Genomic DNA, 17,354 nt, shown 5'->3' with positions numbered 1-17,354 from the left:
TACAGCTCACAGTGCATGTCAGAGCAAATGAGAATCATGAGGTCAAAGGAACTGCCTGAAGAGCTCAGAGACAGAATTGTGGCAAGGCACAGATCTGGCCAAGGTTACAAAAAACTTTCTGCTGCATTTAAGGTTCCTAAGAGCACAGTGGCCTCCATAATCCTCAAATGGAAGATGTTTGGGACGACCAGAACCCTTCCTAGAGCTGGCCGTCCGGCCAAACTGAGCTGTCGGGGGAGAAGAGCCTTGGTGAGAGAGGTAAAGAAGAACCCAAAGGTCACTGTGGCTGAGCTCCAGAGATGCAGTCGGGAGATGGGAGAAAGTTGTAGTAAGTCAACCATCACTGCAGCAATCCACCAGTCGGGGCTTTATGGCAGAGTGGCCCGACGGAAGCCTCTCCTCAGTGCAAGACACATGAAAGCCCGCATGGAGTTTGCTAAAAAACACCTGAAGGACTCCAAGATGGTGATAAATAAGATCCTCTGGTCTGATGAGACCAAGATAGAACTTTTTGGCCTTAATTCTAAGCTGTATGTGTGGAGAAAACCAGGCACTGCTCATCACCTGTCCAATACAGTCTCAACAGTGAAGCATGGTGGTGGCAGCATCAGTTTTTCAGCTGCAGGGACAGGACGACTGGTTGCAATCGAGGGAAAGATACAGCGGCCAAGTACAGGGATATCCTGGACGAAAACCTTTTCCAGAGTGCTCTGGACCTCAGACTGGGCCGAAGGTTTACCTTCCAACAAGACAATGACCCTAAGCACGCCGCTAAAATAACGAAGGAGTGGCTTCACAACAACTCCGTGGCTGTTCTTGAATGGCCCAGCCAGAGCCCTGACTTAAACCCAATTGAGCATCTCTGGAGAGACCTGAAAATGGCTGTCCACCAACGTTTACCATCCAACCTGACAGAACTGGAGAGGATCTGCAAGGAGGAATGGCAGAGGATACCCAAATCCAGATGTGAAAAACTTGTTGCATCTTTCCCAAAACGACTCATGGCTGTATTAGATCAAAAGGGTGCTTCTACTAAATACTGAGCAAAGGGTCTGAATACTTATCACCATGTGATATTTCAGTTTTTCTTTTTTAATAAATTTGCTAAAATTTGACCTCATGATTCACTCATTTGCTCTGACATGCACTGTGAGCTGTAAGGTCTTATAAAGACAGGTGTGTGGCTTTCCTAATCAAGTCCAATCAGTATAATCAAACACAGCTGGACTCAAATGAAGGTGTAGAACCATCTCAAGGATGATCAGAAGAAATAGACAGCACCTGAGTTAAATATGAGTGTCACGGCAAAGGGTCTGAATACTTATGACCATGTGATATTTCAGTTTTTCTTTTTTAATAAATTTGCAAAAATTTCTACATTTCTGTTTTTTTCTGTCAAGATGGGGTGCTGAGTGTACATTACTGAGAAATAAAATGAACTTTTTTGATTTTTGGAAAATGGCTGCAATGAAACAAAGAGTGAAAAATTTAAAGGGGTCTGAATACTTTCCGTACCCACTGTAAATACATATACACCCACACAAACAGCAATATAAAGGCCTTGTTATCCATGTAATGTAGCTTGCTTCTCTCAACTGTATCCTTGCCTTGACACAACTAAATAAACTTTAGGTCACTTGTTAGGTTAAATGTGGAGAAGGTGCTCTGTTGTATTTTCATCTCAGGTTCTTAAAGCTCCTCTGGCTCATTATCGGGGTATGATTTTTCTATTTCCTCTGCTGGTGTGTCTCATAACTAAGTGTGTTTAGAGCCATGTGAATTTGTTTTGTTTTACTTGATCTTCTTGATTTGCCATTAATGGGAGAGCCGTCTGACTTTTGGACTCACATTAGAAAAGCCAGATTAAACAGCTTTCAAGTTATTTGTTTTTTGTAACTTTGACAGTACACCTGGAAAAACATGACTCTCGATCAGGTTTTGCATAGCTTTAAATCCTGGCTGCTTCTTTTAGAAGGGCAATGCTGAGGTTCCCAAAACAAACCAAGGCCACCAAATAGCAAGAACATTATATACGTAAGGGACTTAACAAAACCTGAGAAGACAGTGTGTTTCATGATTCCGCTGATAGCCATAACAACATCTGTGTCCTGTCTGATTCGCCCATTATTGCTGCTCTTGCAACTTTGTTAAATGAAAATGAAATAGTGATCATAGGAAATGCACAACACAGCAATATCCAGTGCGGAAAAAAAGGAAAAAAAAATAAAATAAAGATATTCTCTGCTTCAATTTGAAGACAAAGATCTTTTGAGTCTCAAATATCCAGTAATTAATTAAAATACATTTCCTACTTATTGTGGACACTATCAGAGACATGTGTTATGACCCTGGGGTCATATTTTGTTGTTTGTTTATCTCTCCTGGCACTGTCAGCTGTTCTCCTCCATTAGAGTGTGTGAGTGTATGCAGGTACTGGAGAACAGGTGGACACACTGGATTGGTCCGGTTGAGCTGATTGGAGCCTCCTGATTGGGCACCTGGATGACAGCAGCCATCTTAAGCCCTACTGACGGGAACTCTCCCCCTCTCTCTGCCATTCCCAACCTGCCTGAGGACTGTGTGTTATGTCTGTGTTTATTGTACATAGTGAACGGTTGTGACTATATTCCACTTAGATTGTAAGTAGTTTATCGTAGTCCTTCTGATTGTCTTATGACAACCTGGTTTTGTTGGCTTTGCCATTTTTGTTGCTATGAAGCAATTTCCTTTGTCGTAGCTATATTGTGTCAGCTACTAGCAGTGAGTAGGAGTGAGAAGCCCTTTTTTTTGTTTGCACCGTTTTCTCCTGTTTTTGGACTTAGAAGCCTAGTTTTAGAGCTTTGTCTTTTCTTTACCTTTTGGGTTTAGGAAAGATTTAGGTTTTCTTAGTGTTTTGGTTGTTGTTTTGGGCACTGCTCATCTCCGATGTATAATAAAAACTGCTAAATTGTATTTGTTGTGTGCTGGCCTTGTTTGGGAATGGGAAGAGTGGGAGGCCACACATTTATGTTACATCCAGGACACCCCTAGACCTTGGGACGTAACACATGTTGAATCGGCTCTATGGTCATTTTGGAAGAAGGAGTTTGTGGTGTTGTGGTTTTTGTTGTTCCTCCGTGTATATAAATGAGGTGAACAAAATATTAGAAACAGGTTTTAATGTTATGTAGTACAAGTACAAGTGCAAGTACAGCCCCACCCCACCATGCGGTTAATTTACCAATGTTTGTAGGACATGACATGTTATTCATATATGACCAACTCTAATGATGCATGGGGTAATCCCACTCACTAACAAATCCACAATTAGCTACAGCAGATAGACTTGGCTGCCCATTTCTCACACTGTCACAGTTTGACTTAACTGCTCTAAATGCATGATGTGTTCGGGTGATGGCTATGCACACATTTAATGATCTCAGACAAAATCGGTCTGCTAGCTAAATGCCCCCCAAAATCTACACAGCGTGGTCAGTTTGCGCTTTGAGTTAAACAAATACGTCCTCTTAACAGGGATCCTTCTGTATTCACTAAAACCATGTTCTCCTCTGACCAAAGAGAACATAAAAGAACGGAAGCATCCACCACGTTAAGACTAAGTATGCTTCACTGGTTAACTCAACCCAGCTGTTGTTAAGGAGTAGTTAACAAAATTCACCCCCTGAAACAAAATAACATTTGCAGTGGGAAATGTAGACACTCAGGGGAGAATGTGTTATTGCTGATATTTGCCCAGTCACTGTTGTTTAGGAAAGACGCAAACATGGCCACACCATAATGTTTAATTAAAAGTCTATATATGGTAATGGAAACACTGAATAACAATGTGGTCTAAAAAGTCAATTGGGTTGCACTGAATTGCGAACTGAGACCAATAACAATGTCACAGAATACTATAGGTGAGTTGGGACAGAACTGGGCAGCCTTGGTGAAGTAATGTGCTCTCTGATTACTTTCTAGTTTTAGTAATATTGTTGTTTTAGAAATAGCTAAAATTTTTCAAAATGCCCTGCCATGCAATGAAAGAAAAATTCTGGAACCAGTCTTTGATCCTGATTTGAATCAAAAACAAATAACTTGCTGCTTGGCTGACATCTGATAGTGTAATACCCTGATAAATGGAGTACACCCTCCAGTCCCCCCCTTTTTAAAATCATAAATAGGAACCACCATCCTCTTCTGCCAGTTCACAGGCATGTTCCCTGACCTCCATGTGACACTGATAAGATCAACCAAGACTGCCAAAACATATCTAGAGCCTTTAGAATATCTGGGAAAATCTCAACTGCCTCTGGCAATTTTTGTCTACCTCCACCAAAAACATGGGGGAAACTTCCTCTGAATTCTCCAACTCCACTTACTCCACAGCAGTGGTGTTAATCAGGTTCAGGGGTTCCTCAAAATCAAGGTCAGCAGTTCTCCTCTGCTAAAAACAGCCTTGGTTTGGCCATGCCTCCACTTCCTGAATTGTGTCATAGTTTGCCATAACCTCTATGAAGCCAAACAAAAGTCCCTCTCCAGGTGCTCGCCAAACTCCCTCCACACATTTGCTTCCCAGACCACAGAAGGTGCAGTACTCCAGGCTTCCTAAAACCTGACCACTGACTAAAGAGTTCCCTGGGCAAACCAAGTCTGTTAATCTCCTCCTTTGGCTTCACAGCAAGTGTCCACCAACAGGATCTTGTCGCCACGATGACCTTTTGGCCACACCCACGAGCAGCTGACTTGTAGGCAAAATGTAGGCTTTGACTCGCCTACAAAGTTGGTTATGGATACTGGAAAAGTCCAACCCATATCCAGGAATTTTATTCTACTTCTGTGCATAGACGCAAGCCAAAATATACAGCATCAATTGACTACTAGACTACCTCCAGCACTCGCTTTGCACCTTCTGCACCAGAAAGGTGACATTCCACATCCAAAGATCCAAATTCTGTAAACAGGGTTCAGCACATCTAGACCCCTGTCAGGCTGGCAATGCACCAGAACCCTACATGTAACATTAAAGGTGTTGACCCATGCTCCTTCTTCTTCAGATTAGACCCCATGACAACAGGTCTAGCTACCATGCATTTGCCTGAAAGTTGTTCTGGATACAGTTTCCATATTCTGGGGGAAGACATTTTTGAAGATACTGATTATTATGCTAGTTTTAGTCTAGCTCTCACCTCACCTGAGACCAATGTGCCTTGTAAGACCCTACTAGGAGCTCCACAACACGGCTCGCAAGGTCACAGGCGCACACAAACCCCCCCTCCATGATCAAACAGTAATTTTCTTCCAGCTTCAAATATATTTTATTTAGCTTCATTAACACACACATTTGGAAATATATTTTCCCATAAGTTTAATGTAAATTGTCTATGTATATTTATAGCCGTGGAGATCTGGAAATAATTAGGGACTTTCCATACTTAACAGACCTTAGCAGGAACCCTGAAACTGTTTCTACATTAACTACAAAACAACACAATTTATGACTCATGTTTATTCATGTGGTGAAGAAATAAACAGCCACAATATATCAGTTGTTTTGTCTTAAAGAATGCAGTTAAGGCCCTCAGCAGACTTACTTGTAGAGACTGTCAGGTTCCAGGCACTTGAAGACCACTGAATATAGCATATAGTGCGGATGGTCTCCACTCCTCCTCCCGGCAACAACACAGGATGAACCCAAACCAGAGAAGAGATCATCCATCAAGCTCAGAACCTCACCTGGTGGAGAGATGAAATTGAAGGAAAGAAGGAAGGAAGGATGAAATGCATAGAGAAACAAAAAAAAAAAAAACTTTTACAAAAAGTTTACTTTGGAAATGTTATTTGTACTGTTTTACCATCACATTTACCATACAAAAAAGAATGAAAAAAAAAAAAAAGCAAATGTATCTTTCAGTATTATCTTTCATATATTTTTCTCAGTTAAACAAAACAATCCCAAATGTTTTGGTTCCACCAAATGATTCAACACAGAAAAAACAATGGTGCCCAACATGAACTTAGTCATGAATGAATTTCTACATTTAGGAAAACAGCTCTTTCCTTATCAATGGTTATGCCATTTTGAGTTGTGTTTCACCTCTGCCCTGTCCAGTGGAAGCCATTTCGCCAGCACCAAGACTAAATGAAATATAACTTTTTCTGGCAGCATTCCATACACATTACACTATACAACTGTAAGAAAACAGGATTTCTTTCCTTTATGGGCACATGGTACTGTTACAATGATATCTCACTGAGCACCCCGGCGTCTCACAAAACACTACTTCACAAGTTGTGAAATATCTTTCATGTCAGCTTACGGGAAAGGCGAGCGACGCACACATACACGACGCCAGTTTCCAGTGCTCATGGGGGTGATGGAAAAAAGGGAGCTGTCAAAATAGTTTAAAAGCTCTCAAACGGTTGGATTTCCAACTATTTCTACATGAGGTAAAGGGCAGCTTAGTTTTAGCTTATGATACATGGGCCAACTTATAAACACAGGGAGTAAGTCTGGCTGGTAGGGCACAAGGGGATGGTAAGAAAAGGTTGCAGAAGAGAGGAAAAAGAACTGCACGAATGAATGATTTGACCTTTCCACAGAAAGAGCTCTGTGTATAGAAGGTTTCCCCCCAAACACATTCCAGCCCTGTTGCAGGGTTGCTCTTTTGAAGGTTTTACCTTTTAAAACATGAATCTCAAACTGGATTCATTTATTCTGTTGTTAAAACCTGCTTAGGGCTGCAAAAGAAGTTGTAAATATCAATTTCAGTATGTCTAAATTTGCCATTTTAATGTTGGACCAATCTACTGTGGATGTTGATGGAGTATGTTTGTGCTATACATTTCAAGCTGGAATTCCCATTTGTTACAGTTTACTATAAACAACTTACATCATCACAAACTTTAATACTTACATTTTCAACTTTCTCAAACCTCAAGACCACCAGAACACAGTGTTTATATGTGTTTTGATAGTATTTGGATAGTAAGTGAAAAGTATTTATAAAACAGACAGATTATCTTGGTTTGTCAAAATTAAGAATCCAGACGATTTACATAATGACCATTTTCAGTACAAATGAGATCAATCATATTTTATAACATGGCAACAAACTCCATCTTAAACCAACTTAAAGTTGCAGTCTTCCAAGTCCGCACTGGGATTTGAACACTTTCCATTATTGCGGTTTTTCTGTGTTATTATTTATGGAACAGATCTGCACTTCATTAGGTTGCCCTCTAAATATTTACTTTGTTCTTTCTGGCATTAGTTGTAATTAATTTAAATAAGTCTGTCTTTCAGTGGTGCCATCTGCTTTGTGTTAGCCATTAACAGGAGTGATAATAAAGATTTGCAAGGTTTGCAACTGACTAATACATGATTGCATATATTGTGGATAATATATACAACCCTCTCTCCTAGAAATTACATATATACACTATGAAATCTTGCAACATTTTTAATGACCTTATCTGCAAAGTTGCAAATGTTCATACACAAACATTTAATAACATGTTTCATTTGTTTGTCTTATAATTTGAGCTTGTAACAACTGAAACATGATTCAGGTTGTCATGGTTATGTTTAGTTAACTCAAAGCACTTAATTAAAGCAGAATTAAGATTAGGGTAAGATTGTGGTATTGGTTAAATATTGAAAAAGTAATTGTTGACTCAAAGCACAAGACAGGACAGGTTTACTTTTTCAATATTTATCCAAAACCACAATCTTAGCTTAACCTTAAGAAAAATGTTCTAGTAGCCTAAACTTCAGCACACATATAAATTCATGAGGTGAAACCCAGTCTACAGTGTCAGCGTCCTGGGCTTTGTATATTCATATTTAAACTGCAGCACAAAATAGCCATCTGCACCTTTTCCATAAGTTTGCGGAGAAACATGTTCTACGTGTTTCCAGGCATGGCATGGATACTCAACTGACTTCAGTATCACAAATCTTATTTTGCCATTTGATCCTCATGGGCTTGAATTGTACAAAAATGTAGGTGGTCCAAGCCTGGCATGCGTACAGTGTACAGCATGGAGAGTACAATCACCTGATACACCATTAGCTTTGTGGTAAGGGTAATGCTTCTGTGATTCTGTGACATTTGTACGCAGCTATTCTGCTGTTAACTTTCACATCAATGTTCACTTGTCTGGAAAGTTTGCTGCCAAGGTAAGTTTCTCTATTGACTATAATGCAAGGCTTTACGAAGGGTTTTCCTCAGGAGGTTTGATGGATAACGGCATTTCTTTTGCTCTTTACTAGCATTGAGGGCACAATCATCTCAATCACACTCAATACGACTACACTAAATGGAAAACTATTCCAGTATGATAAAATTAATGATATCAGTAGCTTATAAGTTACAGTGGGTACTGTGCATGGCTTAGTGTTTTTAATTAGCTCTACTTTTTTAGTTAGTGTCAGCTGTACTGATTCATAATTGTGAACCAACCTTTTATGCTATGTTCACTGCCCTGATAACTTATTTCATTTCATTTCTGAAAACCTATGCAGATGTGTTCGGTTCTCTTAACTTTCTTGCTCTTAATTTACTTCAGCAAAATTTGGTTGAACAATAAATTATCCCTAGCAGGCACTTAATCTTTTGCAGGTAATGATCTATTTAAGAGTGACTGTTGACCTGATTCGCCCCACTTTTATCATGCCTTTCAAGTCTATTCCCCAACTTTTATTGCAAGCAACTACGAGAGGAATGCCAATTGAATGCCAGATTTCTGCTACTTCACAAAAGGATAAAAGTAGAAAGAGATAGCTCCAAAATACAGCATGGACACAAGTGGAGTAAACGAGGAAAAAAAGTCAAGAGAGAAAGAGACAAACAATGAAAGAGGACAGAAAAAACAGTGAGTGTTCTGATGTTTTATGATTTTGGATGTGGTCATAGAGAGGAATGATGTTGTCAATGTATGTTTTGACAATCAAAATAAATCAAGGAGCTGATGCCAGACTACGGTACAGTTCAGGGGCAACCACTAAGTGATTTACTAGGGGTGAGTGGATGTTTTTGATTATAACATAATCATGACTTGCAAAAATCAAATGGCAGACACACAATCTAATGCTCATGCAGCACAGAGTGTGCTCACCAGTGACTAAATTTTTTGTTATCTTTGATGCACTCGCTACATATTGATAATTTCTTTTCTTTTACAGCCCCACAGAAAATCTTCAAGCAAAGATATTTTCTGTTGTCACTTAAGTTTTCCTTTTTTTAGCTAATGCTGCATTTATTTAACCCTAACCATAACATGTGATCCTGCATGTGACAAAGAGGAGAGAATAACAACTTTAATAAGTAAACCAATCTTATTTATATCACAAATCGCAATTTTGCCTCAAGGGGCTTTACAATCTGTACAGCATGCATGTACAGCCTTAGACCCTTGATTTGGATAAGGGAAAACTCCCCCCAAAGAATTCTTTAACTAAGTATTTATTCACATCTTTCTAAAATATCCCCTAGTGGTCAAAAGATATAATAAAATCACAAGTTCATAAGCATCTTGCCATAAATGTATAATTATCTTTTGATTTATAAAGGGATACAAAACACTGGATATGCAATTAAGAATGTGTTGATGATAGTGTTTCTACTGTAGCTAATTTGTAACACTGTTCTTGAACAGTTAAATAGAGAGGACCAGCATGAGTTTAGCTTAGCTCGGTGACACGAGGCAATGTGCCATAATTGGACATTACACGTACAGTGTGAATAGACCACTTATGTCACTTACAGCACGAGGAAGTGCTTCAGTAACTTTGATCTATCTGGAAGACTAAACAAAAGACAAATGTCTTTGGTCTGGTCTTCGGTGGCTCTTGAGAGGCTTACTGTATAATTATCAATTTAAGGACTCAGCAGGAGAACACAGTGTGTGTTTTGGTTCTTTTAACAATCATATACTCTTACCTAGAAAACTCTACCCACACATTCCATGGGTCAAACCCTCTTTAAACAGAGCCATCTGTAAGCTATAAACTGTTATGCAATTAGATAAATATAAGGCAGTAGGAAGGCTCAGTAGGGGTACACAGTGTACCATCATATACACACAGTACCAGGGTGATATTGGCCTACCCTATATGTAAAAGTCAGTTTGCAAGAAGCAAACAATTGTAATTAATGAAAATGAAATACTGAAACATTCTCAGAAAACAGGACAGTTGTTATCAATATATATATATATATATATATCACTCTAAAACAAAAATGCTAATTTGCATAACATACAAGAAAATAAGAGCAGTGAATGCAGCGTAAGTTTCTGTAATTCCAACAGAGGGCAAATAAATAGTTAAATCAATGACCTTGCCTTTTCTCTGTACTGATTTAAGAGACAAGGTGAAAACACCTGAAGTTGCAAACTGATCCTACATAAGAACACTGACAGGCAGTCCTGGCACCTTGACAGTGGTGAAATGGATCTAGAAATACTGTTCACTGCCATTGCCAAGCAAAGCAACATTATTTACGAGGATTCGTTTTTTTTGTCAAGAAGAAGTGATCAAACTGAAAGACAGATTTTTGTGTCTGATCTTATTACTTCAGAACCTTGAACACAAGTCCAAATTCATACTCACAACGATTTGAACTAAACTAAAACTACTACATATGGCAGTGGTCTCGCTCTATATCTCTCCTAATCAAGCCGCTGCTTGACTCAAAGTCGAGAGAGAGGAAATTCCAGCAACACTTGCTCTATAACAACAGTTTATGAATCAGCAGCACATGTTCTCACAAACTGACACGAAGACAATCTCCTACAACACAATGGACTTCTTAATAAATACTTTCCCCCTTGTTTCCCAGTGTTAATAATTTATTACTCACTGCCTTGCCCGGTTTTACTTTAACTTACTCCCCTTAGTAACACCTTGACCCTCCTGCTTGCACCCTTCTGTTTGAGAGAGTTAGTACAATATCACAGGAGAGGAGACGTGCAGAAGAGGGGTGGTGTGTGTGTGTGTGTGTGTGTGTGTGTGTGTGTGTGTGTGTGTGTGTGTGTGTGTACACATCTGAGGGAGCGGAGACTGGGCAGAGGAAATGACACGGGGTAATGAATCGAAATGTGGAGTGTTCACACATGCAGAATGATGGTGTGACTCAACTGCTAAACTGGAAGTGTTTTTACAAGCCATTAGAACACATGTATGGAGGTTTGCTTATTTCTAGTGAGGACCTTCAATCATCTAGTGCCTCCAAGGTGGTAGCTTTTAATTTCTTGCATACCAATCTAGAATTAGTTTATAATAGTCGAAATCAAATCCATTAACTGTAGAATAAGATACCAAAACCCACCCAGAAGCAGCATTTATGGTTTTACCCTTCTGAGGGGTTCCTCATGGGTAGGCCTTTGTTCCGTCAACATTTCTGTCAATACCTAAGCCAAAACAGCACACAGCTGGCAAAAATTAAGGTCCCCGAAATTCTATTACGGTAAAAGCCATTTTGCGTGTTCTCCAGCTTACATGGCGATTAAAACCTCATGGCAAATGCCAGGTGACCTTTTAAGTAAGCAGAGAGGGGAACAAATGATAGCAAATCATGGGAATATGACAAGCCGGTCTGACAGACAGCGTACTGAGAGAACCACTCTGTTTCAAACACACACAGGCCTCGTAACTATGATGTGGTTGCAAACAAGTCAAGTCAAGTTTATTTGTGCAGACCGATATCATATACAGTGTCTCAAAGGGCTTTGCTGGGCAAAAACAGTAACAGTTCCTGACCCAGGCTCACCCAAATTCTCTAAGAAAGACAAGAAAAACCCTCTCCAAAAACACAAAACAAAACTCAAGAGGGTGGTGGGGGGTGAAAGAGTTGCAACAGTTGAAAAATGTAAACACAACATTGTGATTATAAACCAACACATACATACAGAATTAACGTGTATACAATTTACAATGTATTGTATGCACCTTAACTATATACAGGTACATGCAGGCAGCCATTCACAAGCAGAACACACGTTCACCTTATTTGCCCTTCTGTGGCTAGACGTGGAGACAGGTGTGCACATGGTGGCATTTCGTCTGATGTGAAAAACCAGACTTGCTATACTGTTATCCCTCACATATTATATCAATTACCCTACTGAATTCAGGCACAGTGTAATTGCCACAGCTATTAGCTGTGTGTGTGTGGGTGTGTGTGTGTATGTGTGTGTGTGTGTGTGTGTGTGTGTGTGTGAGTGAGTTAGAGAGAGAGTGTACGTGTAAATCCTCAAGGTCAGTGGGTTCTCACATTAGGACTTTGTTTCAGCTCGAAGAGGAAATTTGAGGCAAAGTGGCAAAAGAAAAAACACTGTAGTAAGGCACTGTTCATTTACTTGCACAAGCTCAGTTTAGTATAGATGATATATAAATGTATTTTCATTTCTGTATAGTGAATGAATGCTGTAATGTAGTTTTAATAACTCCACTTTTTCAATAATGTTGTTCTATAATATATGTACAAATTACAGACAAATTCAGTGCATGATGTTAAACAGGTAAAGTGTCATTGTTTTTGTTAGATTTATTTCATTTTCCTGTCCACTTCCACAGATAAAAATCATTTGACAGTAGATATTCAAAGGTTAAAGTAATACTTTATAATAAATTGTAAGTTGGTTTTGATAAAATTCATGTTATTTTTAGGCATTTTGAGCATTTTATTGCCATCATACCAGCTAAAATTACTTATTACTATTAAATTTGAAAAATGTATACATTTGGCCAAATGTTAGCGCGACAAACTAATTCCCTCAATTTCGTAACAGAGGTAGTTGATGGATTATAATTTTCCTGTCAATTTAAATAATGTAATAAATTCACTCAGATCAAATTAACAAGTGCTGCATAGATATGACAACATATAGAACAGTTTGTGCTCAACTGTGTCCTCAAATGATCCTCTTTCTCCTTCTGTTTTATCATTTCTCCTTTAACCTACTATAAGTCCACAGTGGACCCTTTTTAAACAAACAAAATGCAAGCTTTATATGAACAAACAAGTCACAAGCTCTATATTTCCTGTGGGCACTCAACCATTCATTCGCCACACTGAGCCCAACATCACCTTCCTCTCTCTCACTTCCTCTTTCTCTGTAGACATTACACAGATATACCCAAACTGTCACATGGAACTTAATGCCACCTATGGCAGGAAATTCAAGAAAAAACCCAAGACTTATTTATGGGAGGGGGTTGCAATTGAGTTGTGGGGATTAATGTCATCCAAGGCAGGTATTTAAAGGTAGGAACAAAGCACTGTGGGAAATACATTTCTCCAAGCAGGTTGAGATGCACATAATTGTCCAAGTTTTTCTAATCAGGTAGAGGGACATCCCTTTGGACAACCCTGCTGAGGCATTGTGCTGGCAGAAAGATACATCATTTATTCATGAAAACAGTTTTTCATGGTTTGAGAGAGGAAGCTAAAATAGACTGGAATGGAATTATGTGCATGTACTTTGATGCAAAATCATGTATTAAAGCGTATTCTGCATTGCCCTTATGTGCACATAAACTCAGTTTCAGCTGTCCTCTTGCCATTACAATGTAAGTGTTGTGTAACAACTACTCGGTATATATTCTAACTAACCATTGCTCAGAACAATAGCTTGTTCCACTTGACTAAAAGGTTCAACTGAATATCATCAGCATAACAACAGAACAAAGCAGTCTGGTACTTGTTCTCTGATTCTGTGACCCAAAAGTAGCATATTACAGTACTTTAACAAGACTGCGAGTTTATAGCCACGTTAGCAGCTCTGGCTATACTTAGCAAGCTAAAATTTGCTAATTAGCACTTAACACAATGTCATAGGGAATGTCATTAGTTTTGCAGGTATTTGGTCATAAAACAAAGTTCCTTATTAGACAAACTACAATTTTAACCTGATGATGATGCTAGATAAAAAGCTAAAAGGTTACCAAAGATATTCCAAGTCTTCTCAATGGGAACATGAATGTTTGCACCAAATTTCATGGCAATCCATCTGTTATTTGTCCACATATATTTCAAAACAGCAAATGTCAGCATCATAGTGGCCATAGAGAAAATGTCAGGGGATCATCAAAGTCCTCATTAAGTGTCCATGAAAGTCTGTACTATACACAATTCCATACAAATCCATCTAGTAAATATTTCACTGGATTGGTGAAAACTCTGACCTGCTGGTCAATCATCCTCTGGGCACAATGGCGCCTTCTTGCGTAGAAACGGGCGTATATGTTGGCGTAAGATTATGCTTACACTCCTCTCACCGCGTGATTTATGAAGCAGTGCGTACCTCTGAAATCCAGGTGTACGCAATACCTGCCCTTGATAAATGCCACGTCACAGTATCACGTCACATGTATTTGGGTGTACAATAGTGATGAATAATTGCATGACAATTTGTAATATTATTATTATTCTCTATTATGATTGTTATTATTAATGACGCTTATTGTTATTTAGAAAAAGAATGTCGTTATTATTATTATTTTTTATTATTATTATTATTTAAAAGAAAAAGAATGTAATTTTTATTATTTTGTCAGTCTGAATTATTTTTTGTTCATTGAAAGCCTTTCATTACTGAACCCAGTCCGTGCGCACCTGCCGGGCCTAACCCTGAAACGTCAGGTAAAGCGCACAGGCTGCAGTGGGTATAGCTGAGGCCTGAGTACAGATTTATCCTAACTGTCATCCATCATTCTGTTTAAGTGCAGTTATAGTTTTTGCGTTGAAGCCGCTACAATTCCTACTATTGCAACATCAAGGGATGATGCTTACATTTTGTTTAACGCAAGATATTAGTCAAACGCTGAGCAAGAAAAACATAGACAAACCAATCTTGTGTTGCTTTAGAAACATTTTATTATTCTCATCAAAATGTTGAGAAAAGCAAAACACTGCGAAAAAAACAAAACAACCTTAGATGGCATTTTGAATGCGCATTTGGGTACTGACTTGTGGCTGGTTCCGTGAATCTGCAGCGTGCATTTTTCCGTTTTTAGGCAATAATATAGTTAGTTTGACATGCAACTTTTATTTGTGTCACAGCCTATTTTTGTTTGGATATACACTGAAATAAAGGCAACCCCAAATAAACTACAAATGAAGGAATACATATACCTACAAATCAAATGCTTTGGTAAAGTCACACAAATTAAACATTGAAGTCCGTGTTGCACAAAAATAAACACTGAAGTTTATAATTACTATGTTGTTTTTTTACAGTGGGTCATAATATATCATATCTTTAGTTTGTCAGTGCGTTTTGTGGTGTTAGGAATTGTTTTTCTGCGCATTTCCACACTAACTCAAAACTTGCATACATGTACACCACCTCCTGAGCTAGCGTAGGATTTGAGCTTGCTGCGCGCCAATGTCCATATTGATAAATCTCAAAGTCACCGCGGTTTTGGGTGTACGCCAGGTGTACGCTGGAAATTTGGTGTACGCACTTTTCATAAATGAGGGCCAATGTACCAAATTTAACAGCAATCTGTTCCATAGTTGTCTAGGCATTTCACTAAAATGCCAACTTTATGTTTGCTATAGGAAAAGTCAAAGGATCACCAAAATCAAATGGCTTCATCTTCTGGGGACCTTTAATGTAAAAGATTGCACAGCAATGCTTTCAATAGTTGATATATTCAGTCAGGACCAAAGTGGCAGACTGACCAATGACCATTATTGCCATTTGACATTCTTATAGCCATGCTGCTAGCGAAACTTTGGTACATGTAGCATAACAGGAAAGTTGGATCCTTCTATATCTCAAGACACCCCTCTGAATTTGCCAAAAAATTGGCAACCATGTGTCATTTTATTGGAACCAATGGCAATTGCAATAACAGATCCATGCACTCTACAAACACAATGTTGCTTTCTCAAAGTAATCACTGTACCTCTCATTTTGATAACATGTTCATTTGCAAGAGTAATAAGAGTATTACGTCAGAGCCTTACAGTTATCTGAGATTAATCAACTTCCCTCCAGCTAATAATAATTGAGGTTTTATCCATGCCATGTTATGAAGCTAATGTAACATATGGATCTGAGTAAAAACACAGTAGAACGTGTTCAGCAGATGTAATGGCAAAAATTGATTAAGTGATCATCCCTTAGGACAAATTTGATGTTTAATATCACTGTTAACCTGTCAATCATACATACATATGCAACACAAATATATTTCTGCAACTGTGCGGACTGATGATATTACAGACATAGGGTCAAATGAGGTCATAGCTGAACAACAATAACCAGGCTTTATTTTTTTCCTCATCGAATATACACTGAACAAAATTATAAACGCAACACTTGTTTTTGCCCCCATTCATCATGAGCTGAACTCAAAGATCTAAGACTTTCTCTATGTACACAAAAGGCCTATTTCTCGCAAATATTGTTCATAAATCTGTCAAAATCTTGCACAGGTGTGCCTTAGGCTGGCCGCAATAAAAAGGCCAACCTGAGAATGATGTGCTGTTTGATTATGGGCTTGCCCCTGCCCTTTCTGTATAGCAAGAAATTGGGTCAGGTGTGGTAGTTCGTCAGACTAATGGCCCTCTGGGTCCATGTCTACTATTCTGATATGACCCGTGTGTGGTCTGTTTTTACTTCCCCCAGCTCCTTTTACTGTGGCTCTGTCTTCCCCTGGGTCTGTACTTAGCACTAAGAATAGACATGTGGGTGTTGACAGACTGTTGGCCTGTGTCTTACTGTGATGCTGCACTGTATTGGCTATTTGATGTGCAGTGCCATCCTCCACCTGCGGTACCACAAGACTGGTGGGCTGTAATGGATTCAGCTGGCTTTGTGGAGTAGACTTGTGTAAGGGGAGCAATTGTTGCTAATCTCTTGTGCCAGCTAACTTTCCCAGCATACTGGCTAGTATAGGTTTTGTGTGGTGGTCATTGGTGGTCATTGAATTGTGGTCATTTTTCTGTACGATAACAGTCAGGCTTGTAACTGGGAGTGAGTTGTTATGTTCCCTGTCGTATAAAGTGGCATAGCTTAGCTTACGTAAATCGGATGGGTGGCTGTCCATTGCAAACGTAGTTCTATGGCTACAGGTGGAGCTCCCTGTATCTATAGAACTTGGGTTAAAGGAGAGTTCTCGTGGTCAGTTCGGCCATGAGAAAAAGGATAGGTCAGGGCTGCCTAGTTTCTCCCTGGCATCCTACAGGAGTGCACTAATGAGAAGGTTTTGATTATACATGTACAAATCTGACTCCTGCCATGTGAAACAAACAGACAGCAACTAAACATCTCTATCCTCTTTTCACTTTCTCCTCTGGAACGCTCTTCCATAGAAAAAACATTCGATTTAACAGGTATATATAAGAGACAATACAGGC

At 39.1% G+C, this 17,354-nt stretch overlaps 1 protein-coding gene across 1 annotated transcript in view; it reads right to left on the bottom strand.

The window, feature by feature from the left end:
• The window catches only part of LOC123981501 (astrotactin-2-like), a 176,596-nt gene that overhangs the window by 12,167 nt on the left and 147,075 nt on the right, over positions 1–17,354 (bottom strand). Inside the window, exon 18 of the mRNA XM_046066361.1 lies at positions 5,574–5,715. Coding sequence (XP_045922317.1) covers positions 5,574–5,715 — 142 coding nt within the window. The remainder of the gene's footprint in view (positions 1–5,573; positions 5,716–17,354) is intronic.

Source organism: Micropterus dolomieu, linkage group LG13, assembly GCF_021292245.1.
Source record: "Micropterus dolomieu isolate WLL.071019.BEF.003 ecotype Adirondacks linkage group LG13, ASM2129224v1, whole genome shotgun sequence".
Lineage (NCBI taxonomy): Eukaryota > Metazoa > Chordata > Actinopteri > Centrarchiformes > Centrarchidae > Micropterus > Micropterus dolomieu.
This window is presented reverse-complemented; position numbering and strand designations above follow the sequence as displayed.